Raw genomic sequence first — 22,521 nt, 5'->3', positions numbered from 1 at the left:
GATATGACTCCAAATCAAAGTTTAGATTTGAGATTAATTTCAAATTTCATTTTTTTTTTAAAAAAACATGATTTGAAATTTCGACTGAGCTACTAAATTACCATAGCGCTTACTTAATTCCATGATTATTAAGTTATAAAATGGGCCTCCTATATTCTTATTTTTAAACATGGGCCGGACCCACAGGGAAGACTTGAGGATATAAAGTTTTGATGAGGACTATTATTTTCTCCTTTTCCCTTATATGTACTCTGCTCTCTCCTCCTCCTTTTTCTGTATCATAGAGTATATATATAAAAATAATAATAGAGACTTCATAATTCCAGTCTATTGAAAACTCGAATTATTGGCTAGTAGAAGGTCTCTCAATTATACTTTTCTTCTGCTATTCTCTACAATTCTCTCATTTTTTACTGATCACATAATGATTGACCTACTAAAAATGTACTAGTTTTAACTTTAAACTTCTTATCCTATAATAAAGATCATTTTCCTGTGGCAGATATTGAAAGACATGAATAGAAATGTTGCTCATAATTAATGAAACTAATATTCCAAGTGTTGAACTTGCAGGAATTTTCTACGAAAGATGGCTCGAAACGACAATGAGGATATGTTAGATCAGCTAAGAAGGATCAAGAGTGGAGGCGTTCTGAATAGCGTCAAGATTGATCAAATTGTGATACTTGAAGTGGAGATAAGATTTTTAAGAACCTTTATCAAGTGAAATCATGTTGTTTCTCCTGATTCCTTAGTCAAAATGACAAAGATTGCCCAGTTGATTATGGAAAAGGTTCACTCAGTATTTGATGGAATTCCAGACGAATACAAAAATAACCATAATCTTGAAAGGGGAGTGTTAACGCTGCTGGAATCCGTTCAAGGCAATACTAATTTAAGGTATAATTATGAGTTGAATGATTCAGATTTGTCGGAATATATGGGTTGCCTCGACAAGAATCTGATGATGATGTGCCTGCAATGGGGTAGCTTGTCTGACCCTTCTTGGACGAATGAAGAAATACTTGTGAGAAATCGATTTACAAAGAAACTGAAAATCATTCGAAGGAAAATGGGATTTTTGAGATACATATATGTCTCAGAGATAATTGGTTACATTGATCACGAGAAGTTGGAAGGTTTGCAGGCCCGAATTCAGTTCATGGCTGACAATGTAGGACAGTTCTGTCTTGCTCTTTGGGTTGCAGTTGGTACAGATGATATCTTGAGTAAACCTGATTATCTATTATGTTTGATTGTGTTAGTGGAGCTGGAAATGAAGAATATTTTTCTCGGTGAACTAAAGGCTTCAAAGTATGCTAAATCAAGAACTTTCAAGGACAAGAAATTACCAAAAGGATTTTCACATCATCTCCACAGTCTGCTGGTGTATCTCAGAAACAAAAAGATCGAGAACTTCCCTAATAATGTCTCTTCTCGAAATATTGATGTAACTATAGAATTCTTGTTGGTTTTCCTTATTGATGATGGGTCAAATCATGTTATTAGTGGTAACTGGTTGAATGAGGTTATGGAAAAGGTTGGAGCTATAGCGGGTGATGTTCTATATGTAATTCAAAAGCTTCTTCCTAGATCTATAAACAAAAATGACACTAGCAACATAAATGTTTGTTCGATACAGATATTGGAGAAAGTTGAAGATTTGAAGGCACAAGTGGAGACTTACTACAAATCCTTAAAATTCACTTCGTCTCAGTTCCCCATTGTTGGTGGATTGAGCTTTCTGGATTCTCTTTTAAGAAAATTGCATGATATGTTGGAAGTCTGAATCAAGTTTAGTTTTCATGATGAAACATGGTATTGGTATGTGTATTTTGTACAAGAGAACTTTGTAATAAAGGAGGATATGTGGGGAATCTAAAGCAGGATCTACGCGCATCTAATGTGTATTTTAGTATCTACGTGCATCTAATGTGCATCTAATATGTATTTTAGTATCTATGTGCATCTAATGTGCAAGAGTTGGTTAAAACTTGCAGGAATTTTCCACTTCATCTACAGAATATGGCTCAAAGTGACATTGACGATGTGTTAGATCACCTAAGAAGGATAAAGAGTGGAGGCCATCTGAACAGCGTCAGGATTGCTGAAATTGAGACACTTGAGATGGATCTAAGATTTTTGAGAACTTTTCTCAAATATGATCATGTTCTTGGCCCTGATCCCTTGGTCAAAATAAAAAAGAAGGCCAAATTGATTATGGAAATGCTTGTTTTTGGTGGAGTTCCAGATGAATGCATCACTAATATTAATGTGGAAAGGCAAGTATCACAGTTGCAGGAATTCATTGAAGGTAATACTAGTTCAGGGTTGAATTATGAGCTGGATGATACCTATCTGTTAGAATATATGGATTACCTCGACAAGAATCTAATTGATGCACCGAGGTATCTAGTCAAGTCTGACCCTTTTTTGATAAAAGAAATCAAAATACTGGAGAAGACGGATAGATATTTAAGGCAATTGATCTTCATTCAAAAGAAAATGAGGTTTCTAAGATACCTGTATGGCACTGAGATAAATGGTTACATCGACCATGAGAAGTTGAAAGGTTTGCAGACCCGAATTCAGTTTATGGCTGAAAATGTGGGACAATACTGTCTTGCTCTTTGGGTTTGTGAGGATGAAAATGATACATATAATATCGAGAGTAAGCCTCCTTATCTACTATTCCTGGTTGCGCTAGTGGAGCAGGAAATGAAGAAGATTTTTCTTGGTGAACTAAAGACTTCAAAGTATGCAAAATCAAGAACATTCAAGGAAAAGAAATTACCAAAAGGACTTTCGCATCATCTACACAGTCTGCTGATGTATCTTAGACAGACAAAGCTTAAGAACTTTGTCTCATCTCGAAAGATTGATGTGGCAATAGAGTTCTTGTTGGTTTTTCTGGGTGATGTGCCAAATCATATTATTAATGGCAAGAGGTTGAATGAAGTCTTAGCAAAGATTGGAGTTCTTGTGGACGACATACTATGTGTAATTCAAATGCTTCTTGCGGGATCTACAATCAAAGAAGATGCTAGCAAGATTGATCTTTGCATGATACACATATCGGAGAAAATTGAAGATCTAAAGGCACAAGTGGAGGAGAGGTACAAATCCTTAACATACAGTCCATCTAATGAGTTCCCCACAGTTGGTGGATTGAGCTTTCTTGATTCTCTTCTAAGGAAATTGAATGAGATGCTGAAATCGGAATCAAGTTTAGATTTCATGATGAAGCCCCATATTTGTATTTTAGAGGAAGATCTTTCATATCTAACATCTGTTTTCAGAAATGTCGCAAAGGTGCAGCATAAACATGATGAAATTCTTAAAGATCTTCAGAGGCGTACTGTCAATTTGGCATATGAAGTTGAAATATCTATCGACTCTATTCTTGTTCAGTACAATGCTCTTTGGCATTTGTTTTGCTCACTTCCTGCAATCATAAAAGAGATCAAGCATATTTGTGTGGAAGTGATGGAGATGAGGCTTAAGAACCTTCCTCTTAAGCACTTCTCTGTGGTAGAGTCATCTAAGCATCTGCCAACTCAGCATAGCAATCCTGTGAACAATGAGGAGATGGTGAGTTTTGTGAATGAAGCAGAAAAACTGATTGACTATCTGACTCGAGGGACAAGAGAGCTAGATGTCATCCCAATTGTAGGCATGGGGGGACAAGGGAAAACGACTATTGCTAGAAAGTTGTACAATACTGACATCATTGTTTCTCACTTTGATGTTCGAGCATGGTGCATCGTTACCCAAACATATCATCGGAGAGAGCTATTACAAGTTATTTTTAGTCAAGTTACCGGTTCCAAAGACATGGGAGATAAGGATGACGAACTTGCTGACATGTTGAGGAAAAGGCTAATGGGAAAGAGATATCTCATTGTTTTGGATGATATGTGGGATTGTATGTCATGGGATGACTTAAGGCTTTGTTTTCCAGATGTTGGAAATAGAAGCAGAATAGTTGTAACAACTCGACTTGAGAAAGTGGGTGAGCAAGTCAAGTACCGTACTGATCCTTATTCTCTTCCGTTCCTCACAACAGAAGAGAGTTGCAAATTGTTGCAGAAAAAAGTGTTTCAAAAGGAAGATTTCCCGTGTGAACTACAAGTTGTTAGTCAAGCAGTTGCAGAAAAATGCAAAGGACTGCCTCTAGTGGTTATCTTGGTAGCTGGAATAATCAAAAAAAGGAAAATGGAAGAATCTTGGTGGCATGAGGTTAAAAATTCTCTTCTTTCCTATCTTGGTGAGTCTGAAGAATATAGTCTTTCAACTATGCAGTTGAGTTACGATAACTTAACCGATTGTTTAAAGCCTTAGTCTCTTCTTTCCTATCTTGGTGAGTCTGAAGAATATAGTCTTTCAACTATGCAGTTGAGTTACGATAACTTAACCGATTGTTTAAAGCCTTGCCTTCTTTATATGGGGATGTTTCTAGAGGATGCAATAATTCCAGCGTCTAAATTGATAAGATTATGGATAGCAGAAGACTTCGTACAGAACATTGAATCTGGGAGACTAATGGAAGAGGCAGCTGAAGGTTACTTGATGGAGCTCATTAGCAGTAACGTGGTAATGGTTTCAGATAGAGAATATAATGGTAAGGTCAAGTACTGTCAGGTTCATGATGTAGTGCTTCACTTTTGCTTGGAGAAGAGTAGAAAAGAAAAGAAAAGTTTATATTGGCAGTGAAGGGGCATGACAGCCAGTTTCAACCTTTTGAATGGAAGGAAAGTCGAGTGAGCTTCAGTTTCAGTAAACAGCTTTCCGAGTTTGCATCTATGGGCTCCAAAACGCGGAAGCCTTTCCACCAACACTTGAGGTCACTGATATCGACAAATCGACCAGAATTTTATGGTTGGAATCCCTTCCATCAGGTTAGTGAAGTGAGACTTCTTAAGGTCTTGGATTTGAGTTCTTGTCGTGTGAGAGCTTTGTCGTCAGTTACATTGAAACCACTAATTCACCTGAAGTACCTCGCAGTTAACACAAATAAATTCAATTTCCATCCAGAACCACATCTGCCCCATCTAGAAACATTAATTGTGGATGATTACATAAATCAGTGCTACCAGCGATCTTTTGGAAAATGAAAACATTAAGGCATGTTGATATTGGTACAGCAGAATTTGATTTAAAATGGGAAAACAATAAGCAGGGGATGTTTGAAGAATCCTCTAAATTGGAAAATTTGAGGATATTAAGGCGAGTTCGAATTGATGAAGGTGATAGGGTGGATGTGTTATTACGAAGGTGTCCTAATCTTCAACAACTTGACATTGTTTTAGTGGTTGATGATGATTCTGCAGAGATTTGTCTCAAATTGGAGAGTCTTACCCAGCTTCAAATAATTCGCCTTTCTTTTATCATGAAGATTCATGTAGAAACTTTGACTCCCTTCATTGCAGGACTACCAAGCCTTGAATATCTCGAATTAAGTGCGTTGCTTCAGTTTCGGAGGAAATTTCGTCCAGTAGAAGAGTGGTGCCTCGAAGGCATCACGTTCCATAAACTTAAGTTCTTGGAACTGGTGCACTTAGCTATTTCAAGGTGGGATGCCTCGGATGAATCCTTTCCCCTGCTTGAAACACTTGTTCTAAGTAAGTGTTACAAGCTCGAGGAGATCCCCCTTAGCTTTGCAGATATTCTAACACTGAAACAGATTAAGTTGATTTGGTGTGAAAACAAATCTCTGGAGGCTTCAGCAGTGAGAATCAAGGAAGAAGTCAAAGATATTGAAGGATGCGACCGTATTGACCTCATTATCATAGTAAGTAGAAACAAATTCTTATGTGCTGTTTTTGAGTATGTACATCTAATTTGATAACAATACAGAATCCAAAGCAGCTGGTGAATCAAGCATGTATCTGTAATTGCTTACACAACTGCAGACACTGTAGATGGAATTCATTTCTTAGCTAATAGTAGTTAAATTTTCAAGTGTGTTTTCAACACATAAAAAAGATTAATTTGTCGATTGTACTTTCAGGGAAATTGATCTACCTGATGCTCGTTTCGCATCAACTTTGGGATCAAGTTGTGATATGGAAGGCTCTTTTGGAGGCCAAGTGGAGAAGGCATTTTTAGTTCTGAGAAGAAAATAAATTCAGTAGGAATTCTTGTTTGATACAAAAGAGAATATATATAGGCTCAGGTCCTGGAAATTAAGAAACCTTTTGGTCATGTTTATGGTAAGCCAGATATATATGTTTTGCTTGTCTAAATTGGTTTCTAGAGTAAATTAAGTTGCTATGGTTGAAGGATCTCTTTATTATTATTATTATTATTATGTGTTCAGATGCCCATATCAGGATTTTCTTATAATCATCTAGTATTTCTTTATCTGAAGATGGTGATTTTTAGTGGTTTTAAACCATCTGGTTCTCTCTATCGATACAATAGTAACAACATACCTAATATACAGGAAAGCACTCCTTAACAAAGACGATTTTGTATCAAAGGGGATTCAAACCCAAGGCATATGGTTAAGGACGAAGGAATACTAATCACTCCACTACGACCCTCATTGGTAACACATTCCATTTACAAGGAAGATGTAGGGAAAAGGTACAAATACCCCCTAGACTATGACCAAAATCCCAGAGACACAACTTAACTAGACTAATGTCCTATTACCCCTGAACCGATGTTTTTTTTTAATTTGGTACACCATTTTGGCTTGTGGCATTAAAATATCTCCCACGCGTCTCAATTGTGTGGAGTCACGGTGTGCATATGCTAAACTAAAATGTGTACAAAATTACAAAAAAAAATGAGTTAAGGGATAATAGGACCTTAGTTTAGTTCAATGTCGGAGCTAGAAGTTTCACGAAGAGGATCCAAAAATTAAACAACAAAAGTTCTTTTTAAAAACGGAAAAAAATTGTTGCAAGTGAGTTTGAACCCGCAAGCACTGACTCATTAAAGATATATAAACACACATTCAAGACATCTTAAATCACTACGCTATAACAACCTATTATATCAAGGGTGTCCAAAATATATTATTTAATCATTTCGTGTGTCATTTTACTTGTATATGCGATATTTTTTCAGACTAAGGATGTCCAATTGGACACCCTGACATACATGTGCCTACGCCCATGGTTTAGTTAAGGTGTGTCTATGAAATTTCGATCATAATCTAATGGCTTAAGTCATCTGTGGCCCCTTAAAGTTGTCCGCGTAATTCACTTAAACACCTCAACTAGAACTAGTACCTATTGAACACTTTTATCTATCTAAAACCTGTTCCTATTAGACCTTTTTTGATAATCAGTAAAAAGGTAACGTGTGTGTGATACACTTGCTATGATGTGGCAAAAATGACTAATTAAAAGATGACATGTGTCACTTGACCCCAACAACTATAGATTTTATTTTTATTTTGTTATTTTAGTATCAAACTTAACTAGAAAAAAAAATATTAAAAAAATTATGTGGGGCGCCGAAAATGAAAAAAATTGTTATGCGGGGCAGGACAGATTAAAAAATTTGCGGGTTAAGTTAAATTCACCCCGCCCCACACCACCCCATTGCCATCCGTACCACCATGTGTTGTTTATTTTAGGCTTAGGTCATCTGCGGCCCCTTAAAGTTGTCCGCATAATTCACTTAGACACCTCAACTAGGACTAGTACCTATTGAACACTTTTATCTATCTAAAACCTGTTCCTATTAGACCTTTTTTGATAATCAGTAAAAAGGTAACGTGTGTGTGATACACTTGCTATGATGTGGCAAAAATGACTAATTAAAAGATGACATGTGTCACTTGACCCCAACAACTATAGATTTTATTTTTATTTTGTTAAAAAGAATGAAAATTATTTCAAATAAATTTTATATCTATTTCTTAATAAAAAATAAATGAAATGACAACCCATTTTACTCAACCCCACCCTACCCAAGCCCCCTTTGTTCTTCATCTTCTTCTCATCAATTTTTTTTTCAAACCACAAAAACCTTCACTGAAAATTACTTGCAGATTCGATTTTTTAAAAAAATAAAAATTGTATTCCTAATATGTGAGAGAGAAAGATATTCAAAGAGATTGATACAATAGTGATAAAGAAGTTTGTCAATGGTTACTCATCCGAAAATTGATTGCAAAGAAAAATCGAAAGGACCCAAATTAATTTATCGAAAATTATTTTTCATTCCTAATACATGATAGAGAAAGACATTCAAAGAGTTGGTACAAGAGTGATGAATAAAGGAAGTATGCTAATGGTTAATCATCTTGAAATCGATTGTAAGGAGAAATCAAGAGGAACTAAATTAATTTAGCGAATTATTTGATATTGTTTTTGATAAGTTTAGTGAGTTTACAATTTTCTCGGAATGGTAATATTTATTTGAAGGTGACCGAAAATGGAGATGGAACGTCGACTTACTTTTTTTATCCCAATGTTCAAAAATCTACTTTCGTTATTTTTCTTGCAAATTCAGTTACTTGATTCAATTTTTTTTATGAATATTGAAAAAAAATGGAGATTCTTTAGTTGTCTTTGAAAATTTAAATTTGGGGAAGAAGATGACTTGAAGGGGTAAGGGTGCTCTTTCTTTTTTGAATTAAGAATTTATTTTAAAAATATTAAAAGATTATTTTAGTTTATTTAAATGCCAAGTGTCAATTAAAGAAGAAAAAGTGCAAGTTGTTTTGGAAAAAATAAAAATAAAACAGTATTTCAAAAACTTTCACGCGTCCATAGGAAGTGAAAAATACTTATTTTGCCATATCAACATTTTGTGTTTAGTAGATAATTTTTTGAACAATTTAAATGTTCAATAGGTAATAGTCCTAGTTAAGGTGTATAAATGAAATATGTGGACAACTTTAAGAGGCCGTGAATGACTTAAGCTTAATTTAATTGGTACTTATGTGTTATCCCGAAAGATGTATGGATGAATTATCACCACTTCTTTTTTTAATCCCTGTTTGAGATCTCGATGACTATTCTTAGTCTAATAGTTCTGACATTATTTGGTCAATAAAGGCATGTGAATTTCAATCTATTTTAAAGATAATCTTACACCTACCACCTAAATCAACTTGCTGATACAACTTGCCTTTTTCTAAATATTAAAATCTGACTCATAAGTTAATAATTTATACATATATAAAAAGGAGTCATCATTTTAAATTTTATAGATATACTCATATTCGATTTGAATTGATTGTCCGTACCAAGTGAAAGTATTAACTTAAAGAATAATTATTTGTTACTATTATTGTTGACTAGTGGATCTTTATAAATTTATGTGCATTTGAAAGTTTGTAATCGTGAATATTTATTTATAAAAGAAACATGAAAATATGTAATTCATCAATGTGATGCTTTGGGATATTTTGATATCTTGTTTACGAATGATGATTTACTCATTCGATAAGATTGCTTAAGAATTAGATAACTTTTGATAGTTTTCACATCTTGTGAATTTTCATATTTATGAGAAAAAATAACTTCATGTCCGACCCAATACCCCATAATTATATGGTAAACAAATATCAAAATAGTTCATAGTTTAAGTATGAAATTAGCAAATCGGACATAATTTTGGGGGATTTTCCTCAGGAGTCGTTTGGTGTGAGGTATAAAAATTCCAGAATAAAATGTATGATTATTTTATTATGTGTTTGATTGGAGGTATTAGATAGTCCTTAGATTATTTATCCCAATATTTATACATTAGTGATGGGATAAATTATCTCATATACATGTGGAATAACTTATTGTGAGATAATTACTCTCGAAATAACTTGTTCCCGACGAATCAACCCCTTAAAAAAAAAAAGGACAAGTAATATAGTTGTTTTATTGGGCACTTTACAGCTACCACCTAAAGCAACTTGCTACTACAATTCATCTCTTGTTAGGTATAAGAATTATTAGAGAGAAAAGAACACTCTTCCTTCTTACTTCAAATCTTCAAACCTTCATTCATTTTATTTCAATGAATTTTTTTCCAATTTCACCTATTACGTAAACTCAGAAATATTACTCTTGATGATCAAACCTGCTTTCAATATTAATTATCATCTCTTTTGCTCCTTTTTTTTTTTTTTATGAATGGGCCTCAAGATTGAAGATATTTATTAACAAACTGTAAGTCATCTTCTTCATGAATTATTTTTTTCCTATAGATACAGAATTAGAGAGTTGATTTCTCAAATTTGTTTACTCAACTATTAGTTAGTATCTCATAAAATTGAAAATGTAAGAAAGACGATTTTCTGAGATAATATGTATAACTTTTCACAAGCATTAACATAGCTTCAAACACTAGATATATTGAAAGACATGAACCTAATTCCATGAGTTGGTGAACTTGCAGGAATTTTTCTACAGAAAATGAATGAAAATGAAATTGAGGAAATGTTAGATCACCTAAGAAGGATCAAAATTGAAGGTAACCTGGATAAGTTCGAGATTTGGGATATTAAGCAACTTGATATTGTGCTAAGAATTTTTAGAACCTTTATAAAGTATCATGTTCTTTTACCTGATTGTTTAGTCAAACTCACAAAGAATGCCAAACGGATTGTGAAATTGCTTCATCGGGTATTTGATGGGATTCCGGATGAATGTAAAACTAACCTTAATCTGAAAAGGCTAGAATCACATTTGTTGGAATTCTTTGAAGGTAACTCCAGTTTAAGTTACAATTATGAGTTGAATGATTTTGATCTGTCGAAATATATGGATTGTCTGGAAAAAATTCTAAATGATGTACTAATGATGTTCCTGGATAAGAGTAGGTCCTATCATTTCAAAAAAAAACTTGCAATGCATCTATCTATAAAGAAACTGAAAATTGTTCAAAAGAAAATGAGCTTTTTGAGATACACTAGTTTCTGAAATTAATAAAGGCAAAGGGAAAATATATATATCCACAAAAATCTACTACATTTTGAATTTCTCTCTTAATCACCTTCCACCTCCGATAATCAACATCTTATAACCTTCATTTATAGCGTTGTTCTTCTGCACGCATAAGAAAAATAATTGTTCGATACACAAAATACAAGGCCTAAGCATTATCTGATATTATTGAAGGGTTATCATATACAAAAAATAGATTGATTGAACATATACAATATTATGATTAAAAAAATGATTCTCGATAGGAAGATGATAGCTAGGTATGATCTAAAACATGAAAGTTTAAGCTCTAACAAAATAAGGGGTAAAAAATTAAATGGAAGAAAGACAAATGTAACACATTTCCGGATGATTAAATTACATAACATAATTAAGTGAAATGACAAAGAAAGGAAGAAGAGAGTTTCCATCTCATCACTTACCCAAAGTATGTAAATCAGTGAAAATGCTGCTTTGAATTCCTCCGACAATTGCCTAAAAACTAATTATTAAAAGAGAAGTTTCTCAAAACATGAAAATGTATTAGTTACTAACTATGCTTGCTAAAAGGCCAACTTTGTGAATAGATAGCTTTCAACCTCCATGAAGATTTTCAACATCCATTTTCATCATTGCAAGCTCCGTATGAAGTTTTAGAATTTGTATAGATTTCTCTCCTGAAAAAAAAAATATAATGAGAGTAATCAATGATCAACTAATGTATTTAGAAAGCAATAAAAAATTTCTCTCCTGAAAAAAAAAAATATAATGAGAGTAATCAGTGATCAACTAATGTATTTAGAGAGCAATAAAAAATTTGCTTAATAATCATGAATTTTTGCAAAAAATATGACCACCGGCACCTCTTTGCTACACAAATATGATATATAACTCTCATAATTAATTACCACTGCAACTCTTCATTAACCTTCTTTATTATAATTATTATAGCAATAAGCATTTATCGGTAATGGGAGAAAGAATTTAATTACCAAGGAAATCAAAAGGCCAAAACGGAGAAAACAAACAAGCAGGTTATGATATTTAATTAGGAATTAATCTTAGGAAGTCTAAAAGTCATTTAACATTTTAATTAAACTTATACAATCAAATATTTAAATATTTTATAACAATTTAATTAATAGAAGGGGTAAAACCGTAATTCAACTTTCAACTTTTTTTGTTCATGCTTATAGTAATATATGATGATATATGCCACAGAGATAAATGGTTACGTCAACTATGAGAAGCTGGAATATTTGGAGACTCGAATTCAGTTTATGGCTAACAATGTGGGACAATTTTGTTTGGCCGTATTAGACTATGTTGTTTTTACTGAAGGTAAAGATGACAGTGATTTCTTTAATAAACCTCCTTATCTATTATCATTGCTTGTGTTTGTGGAGCTGGAAATGAAGAAGATTTTTCATGGTGAACTAAAGGCTTCAAAGTTTACTCAATCAAAACCATTCAAGGACAAGAAATTACCAAAAGAAGACATTCCTCTTAATCCTCACTACGTGGCTGCTCCATTTAAACATCTGCCAGCTCGACATAGCAATCTTGTGACTGATGAGGAGGTAGTGGGTTTTGAGAATAAAGCAGAAGAACTAATTGATTATCTGATTAGAGGTACAAATGAGCTAGACGTCATCCCAATTGTAGGCATGGGGGGACAAGGGAAAACGACAATTGCTAGAAAGTTGTACAATAATGACATCATTGTTTCTCGCTTTGATGTTCGAGCATGGTGCATCATTTCTCAAACATATAGCCGAAGAGAGCTATTAAAAGAGATTTTCAGTCAAGTTACGGGCTCCAAGGACAAGGAAGATGAGGTAGGCAAACTTGCTGACAGGTTGAGGAAAAGCCTAATGGGAAAGAGATATCTCATTGTATTGGATGATATGTGGGATTGTATGGCATGGGATGACTTAAGGCTTTCTTTTCCAGATGTTGGAATGAGAAGCAGAATAGTCGTAACAACTCGACAGTGGGTAAGCAAGTCAAGTACCATACTGATCCTTATTCTCTTCCATTCCTCACAACAGAAGAGAGTTGCCAATTGTTGCAGAAAAAAGTGTTTCAAAAGGAAGATTGCCCGCCTGAACTACAATATGTGAGTCAAGCAGTTGCAGAAAAATGCAAAGGACTCCCCCTAGTGGTTGTCTTGGTAGCTGGAATAATCAAAAAAAGGAAAATGGAAGAATCTTGGTGGAATGAGGTGAAAGATGCTTTATTTGACTATCTTGACAGTGAGTCCGAAGAATATAGTCTGGCAACTATGCAGTTGAGTTTTGATAACTTACCCCATTGTTTAAAGCCTTGTCTTCTTTATATGGGGATGTTTTCGGAGGACGCAAGAATTCCAGCATCTAAATTGATAAGTTTATGGATTGCTGAAGGATTCGTGGAGAACACTGAATCTGGGAGATTAATGGAAGAGGAAGCTGAAGGTTACTTGATGGATCTCATTAGCAGTAACGTGGTAATTGTTTCAAAGAAAGGTTATAATGGTAAAGTCAAATGCTGCCAGGTTCATGATGTTGTGCATCACTTTTGCTTGGAGAAGAGTAGAGAAGAAAAGTTTATGCTTGCAGTGAAGGGTCAATATATCCAGTTTCAACCCTTGGATTGGAAGGGAAGTTGAGTGAGCTTCAGTTTCAGTGAAGAGGTTTCCAAGTTTGCATCTCTGGTTTCCAAAACACAGAAGCCTTTCCACCAACACTTGAGGTCTCTGATAAGGACAGATGGTGTAAGAGCTATTGATGTGATTCCCTTCTGTCAGATTAGTGAATTGCGACTTCTTAAAGTCTTGGATTTGAGTTCTTATTATGTGGAGTTTTTGTGGTTAGCTACATTCAAACCACTTAATCTGCTGAAGTACCTCGCAGTTCAGGCGGGTAATTTCTATTTTGATCCAGGATCACATCTGCCCCATATAGAAACTTTAATTGTGAAGAGTTGTCCTTATGTACTGTTACCAGTGTCTTTTTGGCAAATGGAAAAATTAAGGCATGCTCATGTTGATTGGGCTCTTTTTGGTAATCAGGGACTCTTTGAAGGATCCTCTAAATTGGAAAATTTGAGGATATTAAAGAAAATTAGTGCATTTCCAATTGATAGGGTGGATGTGTTGTCAAGGAGGTGTCCTAATCTTCAACAACTTCATATCGAATTTGATGTACATTCTGCAGATTCTTTTTGTCTCACATTGGAGAATCTTACCCAGCTTCAAATACTTCGCGTTTTCTTTCAGCGGCCCCACATCATTGTATCTGGGTTGCAATTGCCTTCAAATTTAAACAAGTTGGTACTTAGAGGAATTCATATAGAAAGTGCTATTCCCTTCATTGCGGGACTACCAAGCCTGGAGTATCTTCAATTAGAAGAATGGAATTATGCAGAAGGGGAACCAATTTTTCCTCAATCAGAAGAGTGGTGCCTTGGAGATATCACGGTCCATAACCTTAAGTTCTTGAAACTGGTGCGGTTAGGTATCTCAAAGTGGGATGCCTCGGAGGAATCATTTCCCCTGCTTGAAACACTTGTTATAAAAAATTGTAGTAAGCTAGAGGAGATCCCCCTTAGCTTTACCGATATTCCATCATTGAAACAGATTAAGTTGATTGGGTCTTGGAAAGTATCTATGGAGGCTTCAGCTGTGAGAATTAAGGAAGAAGTCGAAGAGATTGAAGGATGTGATCGTATACACCTCGTCAAAGAACTGGCAGATTAGTGAGGGTTTTAATAGCTAATTATTGCAGCCATGCTCATACTGAAGTCTAGCCCATTCTCTTTTATTGTAACACGACTACTATTTGCTACGTTTGTTTTAATTGATAAAACTCTTTTTATGTATGATTGGAGACAAATATATGTTGACACCCAATTTCAAGTTCAAACGATTTAAAATAATTAGTTTTATAGTTTCAAAGATAATAATATATTTTTATATATATATATATATATATATATATAGTCTGCAAGTTATTTTAAATAACTTTTGTCACTTATTATAATTTTTGGACAATACTTATATTTTATATAATTATGCATATAATTAGTATATTTCAAGAATATTCAAAAATCGTCTCAAAAAGATTTTTTATTAAATCTTCAATTGGAGTAATTGGGTTTAAAGTGTATTTATAATTTTATGTTATTTAGCTTATTAGCTTAATTATTTTATTTCGTTAATTCGAGAAGCGTGTTTAAGTTGTGATTATAATTTTAGATTAATTAGTTTGCGATTTTATTTCGTTGAAGTTAAGAAGATCTTTATTTAATTTATACTAATTCGTCTTATTTAGTTTTTCGTCGAACAACCAATTAAATTCAATTCGGCTAGCTTCGTAATTTCCATTTGGCCATAACCACGTTCATGTGGCTATTTTCCTAAGCCAATTCCTCAAACCCATTTTAAGACCAAGAATTTGGGCCCTCTACTCCTAGTTTTTCAGCAACCAAACTACCCAATTCCCAAAGCCCACCCCAATTACCTCCAACACACCAAAATCAGCCCAAAACCCATTCCCTTTTTGTTTTCCAATTCAGCCGAGCCCAACTCCCAATTTCCAGCCCAATTCCTAATATTACTATACAACACCAACATAATACACACAACATACAAAATAACCAATTCAGCAAACTGACAACATACACTCCCCTGTACGTTTCACCCTTCTTCTTCACGCAGAAAATGACCAAAAACGAGCCAGCAGCCCAGAAAATCGTGCAGCAGGCAGCAGGCACGCGGCTGTCCCATTTCCTCTTCCGAAATGGGACGAAACTTGCAAGAAAAAGGTGTCGTCCTAAAATGGGAAAAGTTTGGGAGTTTGAATTTGAATGGGCCTCGTCCCCATCCGAAAATCTCCCGCCCTTTTCTCCCCATTTTAACCCTAATTTCGCCTTTAAAATGTCCTCTTCTCCATTCATATAAAGGGGGAGGTTCTTGACGGATAGAGAAGAAAAAAAAGTCGGATTTTGATTTGAGAAAAAATACACACAAATAGCTTAAGCGAAAATAGCTAAAACACCTACTAAATACCTCAAGGAAAACAGAGGAGGAGAACTAATTTCAGTATTTTGGGTCCAATATTCTGCCTAGATTTCCTAATCGCTGCTAGTGTTTGAACTTCGTGGTGGAAGAGTCGTAGTCGTCGGCTTGTTGTCCTTGTTCGCTGCACTTCGAAAGGTAAAATCTCTTCATAGTGTTCTTTCCGCCCTTTCTTATACCTTAGAGCGACATTCTGATGATTGGATCCTTTTTTTTTTTAGTTGGTTGTTGGTTGTTAGTTAATACTAAGTTTGATGTCGCTTTAATGTGATGTGTATGTTCTGAGTCGTTATGTTAAGTCGGCGTAATAGTGAGTCTAGTCTTTGAAGATTCATTAGAGTTTCTTTGCCCTTTCTAATCTATCTGCCTTTATCTGTAAGCATCCTTAAATGTTTCCTTTTAATGAGTTAAATGAGTATGCGGATTTCGTGTCATGGTGGGTGCTACGCCAAAGTCTTGAAGTTAGTTAATGCGGAGGTTCAATATTGTTGTTTCCATTATCCATTAGATGCGATAGCCTGTTTGTCCTCCATTTCTTTAGGTTCTCGGGATTATATGACGATTGTCTTGTCGTGTTTGAACTAGTTTGATGTTAAGTTTGCATATTTGAAATCCATTATGTTTAAGTTCTCCATGTTTTGCTAATCAGTAACCTGCATGTTATACGGATTTGGTTTTAAGTAAGATGTATTATTTCCTTTTTCATATTCGGTAAAGTCTTTTGTGTGTAGTTAAAATAATAGCATGCTATTAATAATAGTCTTGGGCTGTTTCACTTTGCTATGAGTTTCACCGTCTCGGACTATAGAATCTCATAATGTGTCACTAAGAGTTTATTCTATCGTTATCACTGTTTCTTTTGTTGGAAATTTTCAAACTCTTATTACTTTCAATTATTTAGCACTAGTATATTTCAAAATGATGTAACATATGTCAAGATTTGTTTATTTTCCACATGTCTTCCTTTCTGTTAAAACTAAAGTTGAAACTATTCTGGAAATGGACATATGTGTATGTAAGCATGCATGAGCTTGTAAGCTAGATTTACTCATAATTATGGAATAAGCGTTATCTGTTAACTTCCTCTTACTAGATTTACTCATAATGGGGTATGGGCCACAACTTCTGTTTTGTTTTAAAATAAAGAATAAAATATACATATTGTGTGGAGCGTGATATTTAACCGAGCTCATTGTGTTCTCATAATTATTTTTTGTCAATTGATTGCCCCTGATTATTTATTTTCAATTTATTCGTTTTGGTTTAGTTGAAATATGTTTGATCATATGCCTTGAGATTTCCTTATGCTTAGATTGTAATAATCCAGTAGTAAATATATCACTTCCTGTCATGCCTTGATTTGCTTTCTGTCACTATTAAGCCATGAGTTGGAAAAATAACAAGGGCTTCTCCCTATCGACAAAGTGGTATTCATTTGTCTTATGGTGTATTAGTTGCATGTTGGTTTTCTAAGTGATTAAGTTACCCTTTACTTCAATCGAATTATGCTTCATTTACTTCTCTGTCTCATATACTAATTTTATTCTTTCTTTCGTTTCTTGTATGTAACACCTTCCGAGTCCTCTTGGACTCCATCTCTCCCCACTTCATATTTCGGATGGGCCACAGAGGCCCAAAATTTATCTAGTCAACCGGGTCAATGAATTCGAAGAACAAGTCCTTCACAAATTGACGAACAGGGATTAGAGTTGATGCAGATTTCTATACACTAGGTGTATACGAAAAATGGGAGAAGGGGGTTCAAAAGACCCACTCCTTATTTTATAAGTTGTATTTTGTTATTTTAGGGCCTAAGCCCTTGTCATTTTACTTATTATTGCATTGCTAGAATTTAGGACAGGTGGCAAGAATTGGGCCTTAGGCCCAAAACGAAAATAGGCCCAAGTACTGGCCCAGGCGAACAGAAAACCAGACTCGGGCCTAAAACTCACTCTCTTTATTTTATCTATTTTCGTATTTGTTTAATTGTTTATTTGCTAGTCAATTTTAAGGTTTTTCTAATTCGATGTCCCCAAAGGATAGTCATTTCAAGATTTTCTAAAGACAAAATAATTTTACTTATTTTATTACTTGAATTACTTTGAAATATTTTACTTACGTAATCTCTTATATTATTTCCCTTTCACCTAAAAAATGATTTTTAGTCTTAAAGTTTGTTTATCTCCTAAACTCGTTTAAGCATGCCTCTATTAGCCAAATACTTTAATTGCCGGATAACCGCATTAGCGGGTGTTCTAGATGCTTTCAAACCCTTCCTAGAACACTAATAAGAACCCCGAACCCCTTTTAAGGTTTTCATTAGATTTCTGTTTTAGTCTTTTGAAAACAATAGTTTTCTTAATTTTACTTTAAAATTAAGTGGCGACTCTTAAAATAAGACTAAATTATACTTTATAAATAAAACAGAATGGCGACTTCCGCTGGGGATTTGAATAGGTTCTAACCTTAAAATTAACTTATTTGGCTATTTGTTTAAATTGCTTACTTGTTTCAATTCTTGTAAGTTATAAATTGTTGCATTTCATGGCATCCGATTCCGCCAAATGGCAAATAGATTGCATTAGGAAAAAAGGCTGTTACGTGGCTTTCCACGACTGTCCTTCAGAAAAACACCTTCAAGTTCTTTTGAAGTGATAAACGAATAGTTGGTTTGTGGTCATCCAACGTCGTTTATTATACTTCACCCCGTAGTTAGTCCAACTCGGGTAACCAGGTCTTGTCTAAACCAACTCTTAGTCAACTAGCGTAAAGCGAAACCAAATCCTTTTAGTGCATTGAACTAAGATGACCCAACACCCAAGGTGTGTTGGGCCCATTAGAAAGACAACCTTGAGTCCAAAATGGCCCATGGCCTAAACGGACGATCATACTTATGTGTTAAATTTGAAGGATGTATACGTTGTTTGAAAAATCATTGTTCCTTGGGGGTTAGGAGTGTAATAGTTTGTTCTAGTCGAAGATGGAGGTGTACAATCTATTATTCCATCCAAAGTGTGGACATCCGGAGATGACAAGAAATCAAAGACGAAGGACTTTCCGTGGAAGCACAGTTTAGAATTGTACCCCTGCGCGGGACTGATTATTTTGTATCCTATTTCCCATATCATGTATCCTCATTCAGCTTATTCACAAAATTTGTATAAATTCGGGTTTTGGGCAATAAAATGTTTCAAATGACGTATACATCCTTCAAATCGTTAGGCCTACCCTTGGCATAAAAGGGTCACATATTTGTTATTTGTTTAGAACGCGCAATATTTGTTTAGGTGTTGTAACTGTTTGTGTGAATATGTTGCTTTATTTGAAGACGTTCTAGCCTACTCATCTTGGAATTTTAGCGGATAGGCTGGATTGGTTGTTATAGAGGGGTGCTAATCTTCAACAACTTCACATCAACTTTGAGCATAGTTATTCTGCAGATTTGTTTGGTGATGATTATGCAGTCTTTTTGTCTCACATTGGAGAATCTTACCCAGCTTCAAATACTTCGCCTTTCCATTGAGAGTCCCATAGTTTTATCCAGGTCACATTTGCCTTCAAATTTAAAGAAGTTGGTACTATTTGAGACTGTAAGTGTGATTTCCTTCATTACGGAACTACCAAACCTGGAGTATCTCCACATAGAACAGGCTTATTTTATAGAAAATGAACCGTGTTTGTCTCAATCAGAAGAAAGGTGCCATGAAGATATCACATTCCATAAACTTAAGTTCTTGAAACTGGTGAAATTAGATATCTCAAGGTTGAATGCCTCAGAGGAATCCTTTCCCCTGCTTGAAACACTTGTTATAAAAAAGTGTCGCAACCTAGAGGAGATACCCCTTAGCTTTGCATATATTCCAACACTGAAACAGATTAAGTTGATTCGGTGTAGAAACGAATCTCTGGAGGCTTCAGCTGAGAGAATTAAGGAAGAAGCCGAAACGATTGAAGGATGTGACCGGATTGACCTCATTATCAAAGTAAGTAGAAACAAACTCTTATGTGCTGTTTTTGAGTATCTATGTGCATCTAATTTGATTTACAATACAGAGTCGATAGTGAAATCCAAGGCAGATGTGAATCAAGCATGTGCCTTCAACCATTGGCAATTGCTTAGACAACCGCAGACAGATCGAGTGGATGGAATTCATTTCTTAGCTAATTAATGTTGCAGACATGCTCATGCTCAGGCTCATGCTCATGCTCAAGTCTATTGTAAGGTTATTGCCGAAACGCCCATATATCCTCTTATATTGTAACACTAGTACCTATTGCTAAGTTTGTTTTGATTGATCAACTCTTTCAATGTATGATATGATTGAAGACCAGTATTTATCAGATAGTCTTTCACAGTTATTTCTTGTTGCCTTCGATAAACATCAATCCATTGTTTATTTTTTGCTTTTGTAATTTGGTGGTTGTTAAATTCTATAATCCCTTCATCTTTAACCTTATTTGCAGCACCTGCAAAATTCAATAAAAAATTATGAAGTATCCCTCTATATTGTTACTACATTAACATATGCGCGACCTAACAACCTGTCAAAGCATCGTTACTGATCAAGGAAGTGGAAGATTTCCTAGTTTCAGCTAGCAAATATCACAAGCTGGATCAACCTTTTCTTTTTAACTCCTTCGGATAATGTTAGGGGATAAAGGGCTCCCTAACAAAGGTGACTTCGTACCCAAGGGAATTCAAATCCGAGACCTCTGCTTAAGGATGAATGAGTAATTATCACTCCACCATAACCCTCGTTGATAACCAATTACTCCATTTACAAGGAAGAATTATCACCACTCCTTTTTTTATCCTTGTTTGGTTTATGACATTTGACTCGACGACTATTCTTAGTCTAATAGTTCTAACATTATTTGGTCAATAAAGGCATGTGAATTGGGAAGACTAGTCTAATACATGAGTTTCAATCATTTTTAAAGAAAAAAACAAGATTAACCTTACACCTACCACCTAAAGCAACTTGCTAATATAATTCATGTATTGTTAACGGTCATGTTTATGTATTATGCCTTTTTTAAATATAAAATTTGATCCATTAGTTTATATTTTGTAAAAAAAGAAAAGAATCATCATTTAAATTCTACAAAAATGGATTCATGTGTCGACCTGAATAGATTGCTTCTCGTTAAATTTGTATATGATTTATGGTTGTCTCTATCGATGCAATAACGTAACAACAACATATTAATTTTTTGGCAAGATCTGAAGCACGTTTCGTTTTCTTATCTTCTTTTGGAAGTTCATCCACCTACCTCTTTTAGAAGTTGAAATTCATACAGAATGAAGCTAATAAATTTGTTCTTGCCAATTGCCATTCATCGATCGTTTGGACTCTGCAACATATGAACTTGAGATATAGTAATATAGTATGACATTCAAGTCCTCTCTGAATACACAGTCGTCTTTGTTAGGGAGCGTTTCACCCCCCAATGTGGGACTTTATTACGTCGCGAATCCAAATTTGGATACCGGACACTGGGTGGGAAACAAAAATTATATATAGTACGACATGAAATGAATAAATAAGCCCGTAAGAACCAAAAAAATCAATGTTTTGTATTATGATTGGGCCTGTTCTGAGAACAGACTCCATTCACAAGATATATGGAAGAATTATCACCACTCCTTTTTTTATCCTTGTTTGATTTATGACATATGATTTATATTTTGTAAAAAAACAAATCATTATTTTCAGTTTTACAAAAATAAACTCATGTTCGACGTGAAATAGATTGTCCGTCATATCATTGTGAAAAGAATTACTAATTACTACTATTGTTGACTAGTGGATCTTTATAAGTTTATGTACATTTGAAAGTTAAAAGAAACATAAATATATGTAATTCATCGATGCGATGCTTTAGATATTATGATATCTTGTTAACGAACGATGATTTACTCATTCGGTAAGATTGCATAAGAATTGAATTTCAAAGTTTTCACAACTTGTGAATGTGAATTTTCATATTTATGAGAAAAAATATAACTTCATGTCCGACCCAATACCCAACCATAAAATCCCTTAATTATATGCCAAGCAAGTATCATAGAAGTGCATAGCTTAAGTATGAAACTAACAAATCACATAAATTTTTGGGGGATTTTCTGAAAGAGTCGTCTGGTGTGAAGTATGAAGTATAATAATTTTGGGATAAAATACAGAATTATTTTATCCTGCGTTTGGTTGGAGGCATATTAGGTACGTAGTCCTTGGATTATGTATCCCATCATTTATATCATAGTGATGGAATATATAATTAATTATGATCCCATATACATAATGAAATAACGTATTCCGGAATAATAACTCTCGAAACAACTTGTTCCAACCAAACAACCCCTAAAGAAAAAGGCAAATAATATAGGTGTATTATTGAGTCATTTTACAGCTACCACCTAAAGCAACTTGCTACTACAATTCATCTCTTGTTAGGTATAAGAATTATTAGAGAGAGAGAGCAGAAGACTCTTCCTTCTTCCTTCAAACCTTCATCCATTTTATTTCAATAAACTTTTTTCTTATTTCACCTATTACGTAAACTTGGAAATATATC

The 22,521-nt window shown here is 34.5% G+C and overlaps 2 protein-coding genes and 2 pseudogenes across 2 annotated transcripts; all 4 read left to right on the top strand.

The window, feature by feature from the left end:
* The first annotated feature begins 313 nt into the window (after positions 1-313).
* LOC102583394 (putative late blight resistance protein homolog R1A-3) lies at positions 314-14,771 on the top strand (annotated as a pseudogene).
* On the top strand, positions 4,854-6,276 carry LOC107058850 (putative late blight resistance protein homolog R1A-3). Its single transcript, XM_015305032.1, has 2 exons — positions 4,854-5,791; positions 6,011-6,276. The coding sequence occupies exons 1-2, from the start codon at positions 5,111-5,113 to the stop codon at positions 6,017-6,019; spliced, it is 690 nt and encodes a 229-aa protein (XP_015160518.1). The 5' UTR covers positions 4,854-5,110; the 3' UTR covers positions 6,020-6,276.
* The window catches only part of LOC102587583 (putative late blight resistance protein homolog R1A-3), a 55,679-nt pseudogene continuing 43,021 nt past the window's right edge, over positions 9,864-22,521 (top strand).
* On the top strand, positions 19,404-20,304 carry LOC107058849 (putative late blight resistance protein homolog R1A-3). The gene has a single exon (XM_015305030.1). It carries the CDS (start codon positions 19,404-19,406, stop codon positions 20,112-20,114), a length of 711 nt encoding a protein of 236 aa, XP_015160516.1. The 3' UTR covers positions 20,115-20,304.

The sequence above is a fragment of the Solanum tuberosum genome, unplaced genomic scaffold, assembly GCF_000226075.1.
Source record: "Solanum tuberosum cultivar DM 1-3 516 R44 unplaced genomic scaffold, SolTub_3.0 scf00651, whole genome shotgun sequence".
Classification (NCBI taxonomy): domain Eukaryota; kingdom Viridiplantae; phylum Streptophyta; class Magnoliopsida; order Solanales; family Solanaceae; genus Solanum; species Solanum tuberosum.
The sequence above is the reverse complement of the archived record's forward strand: the minus strand, read 5'-3'. Positions and strand labels throughout refer to the sequence as shown.

Coding starts and splice junctions, on each gene's coding strand:
- LOC107058850 (XM_015305032.1), top strand. CDS start 5,111: ATGAAAACATTAAGGCATGTTGATATTGGTACAGCAGAATTTGATTTA.
- LOC107058849 (XM_015305030.1), top strand. CDS start 19,404: ATGCAGTCTTTTTGTCTCACATTGGAGAATCTTACCCAGCTTCAAATA.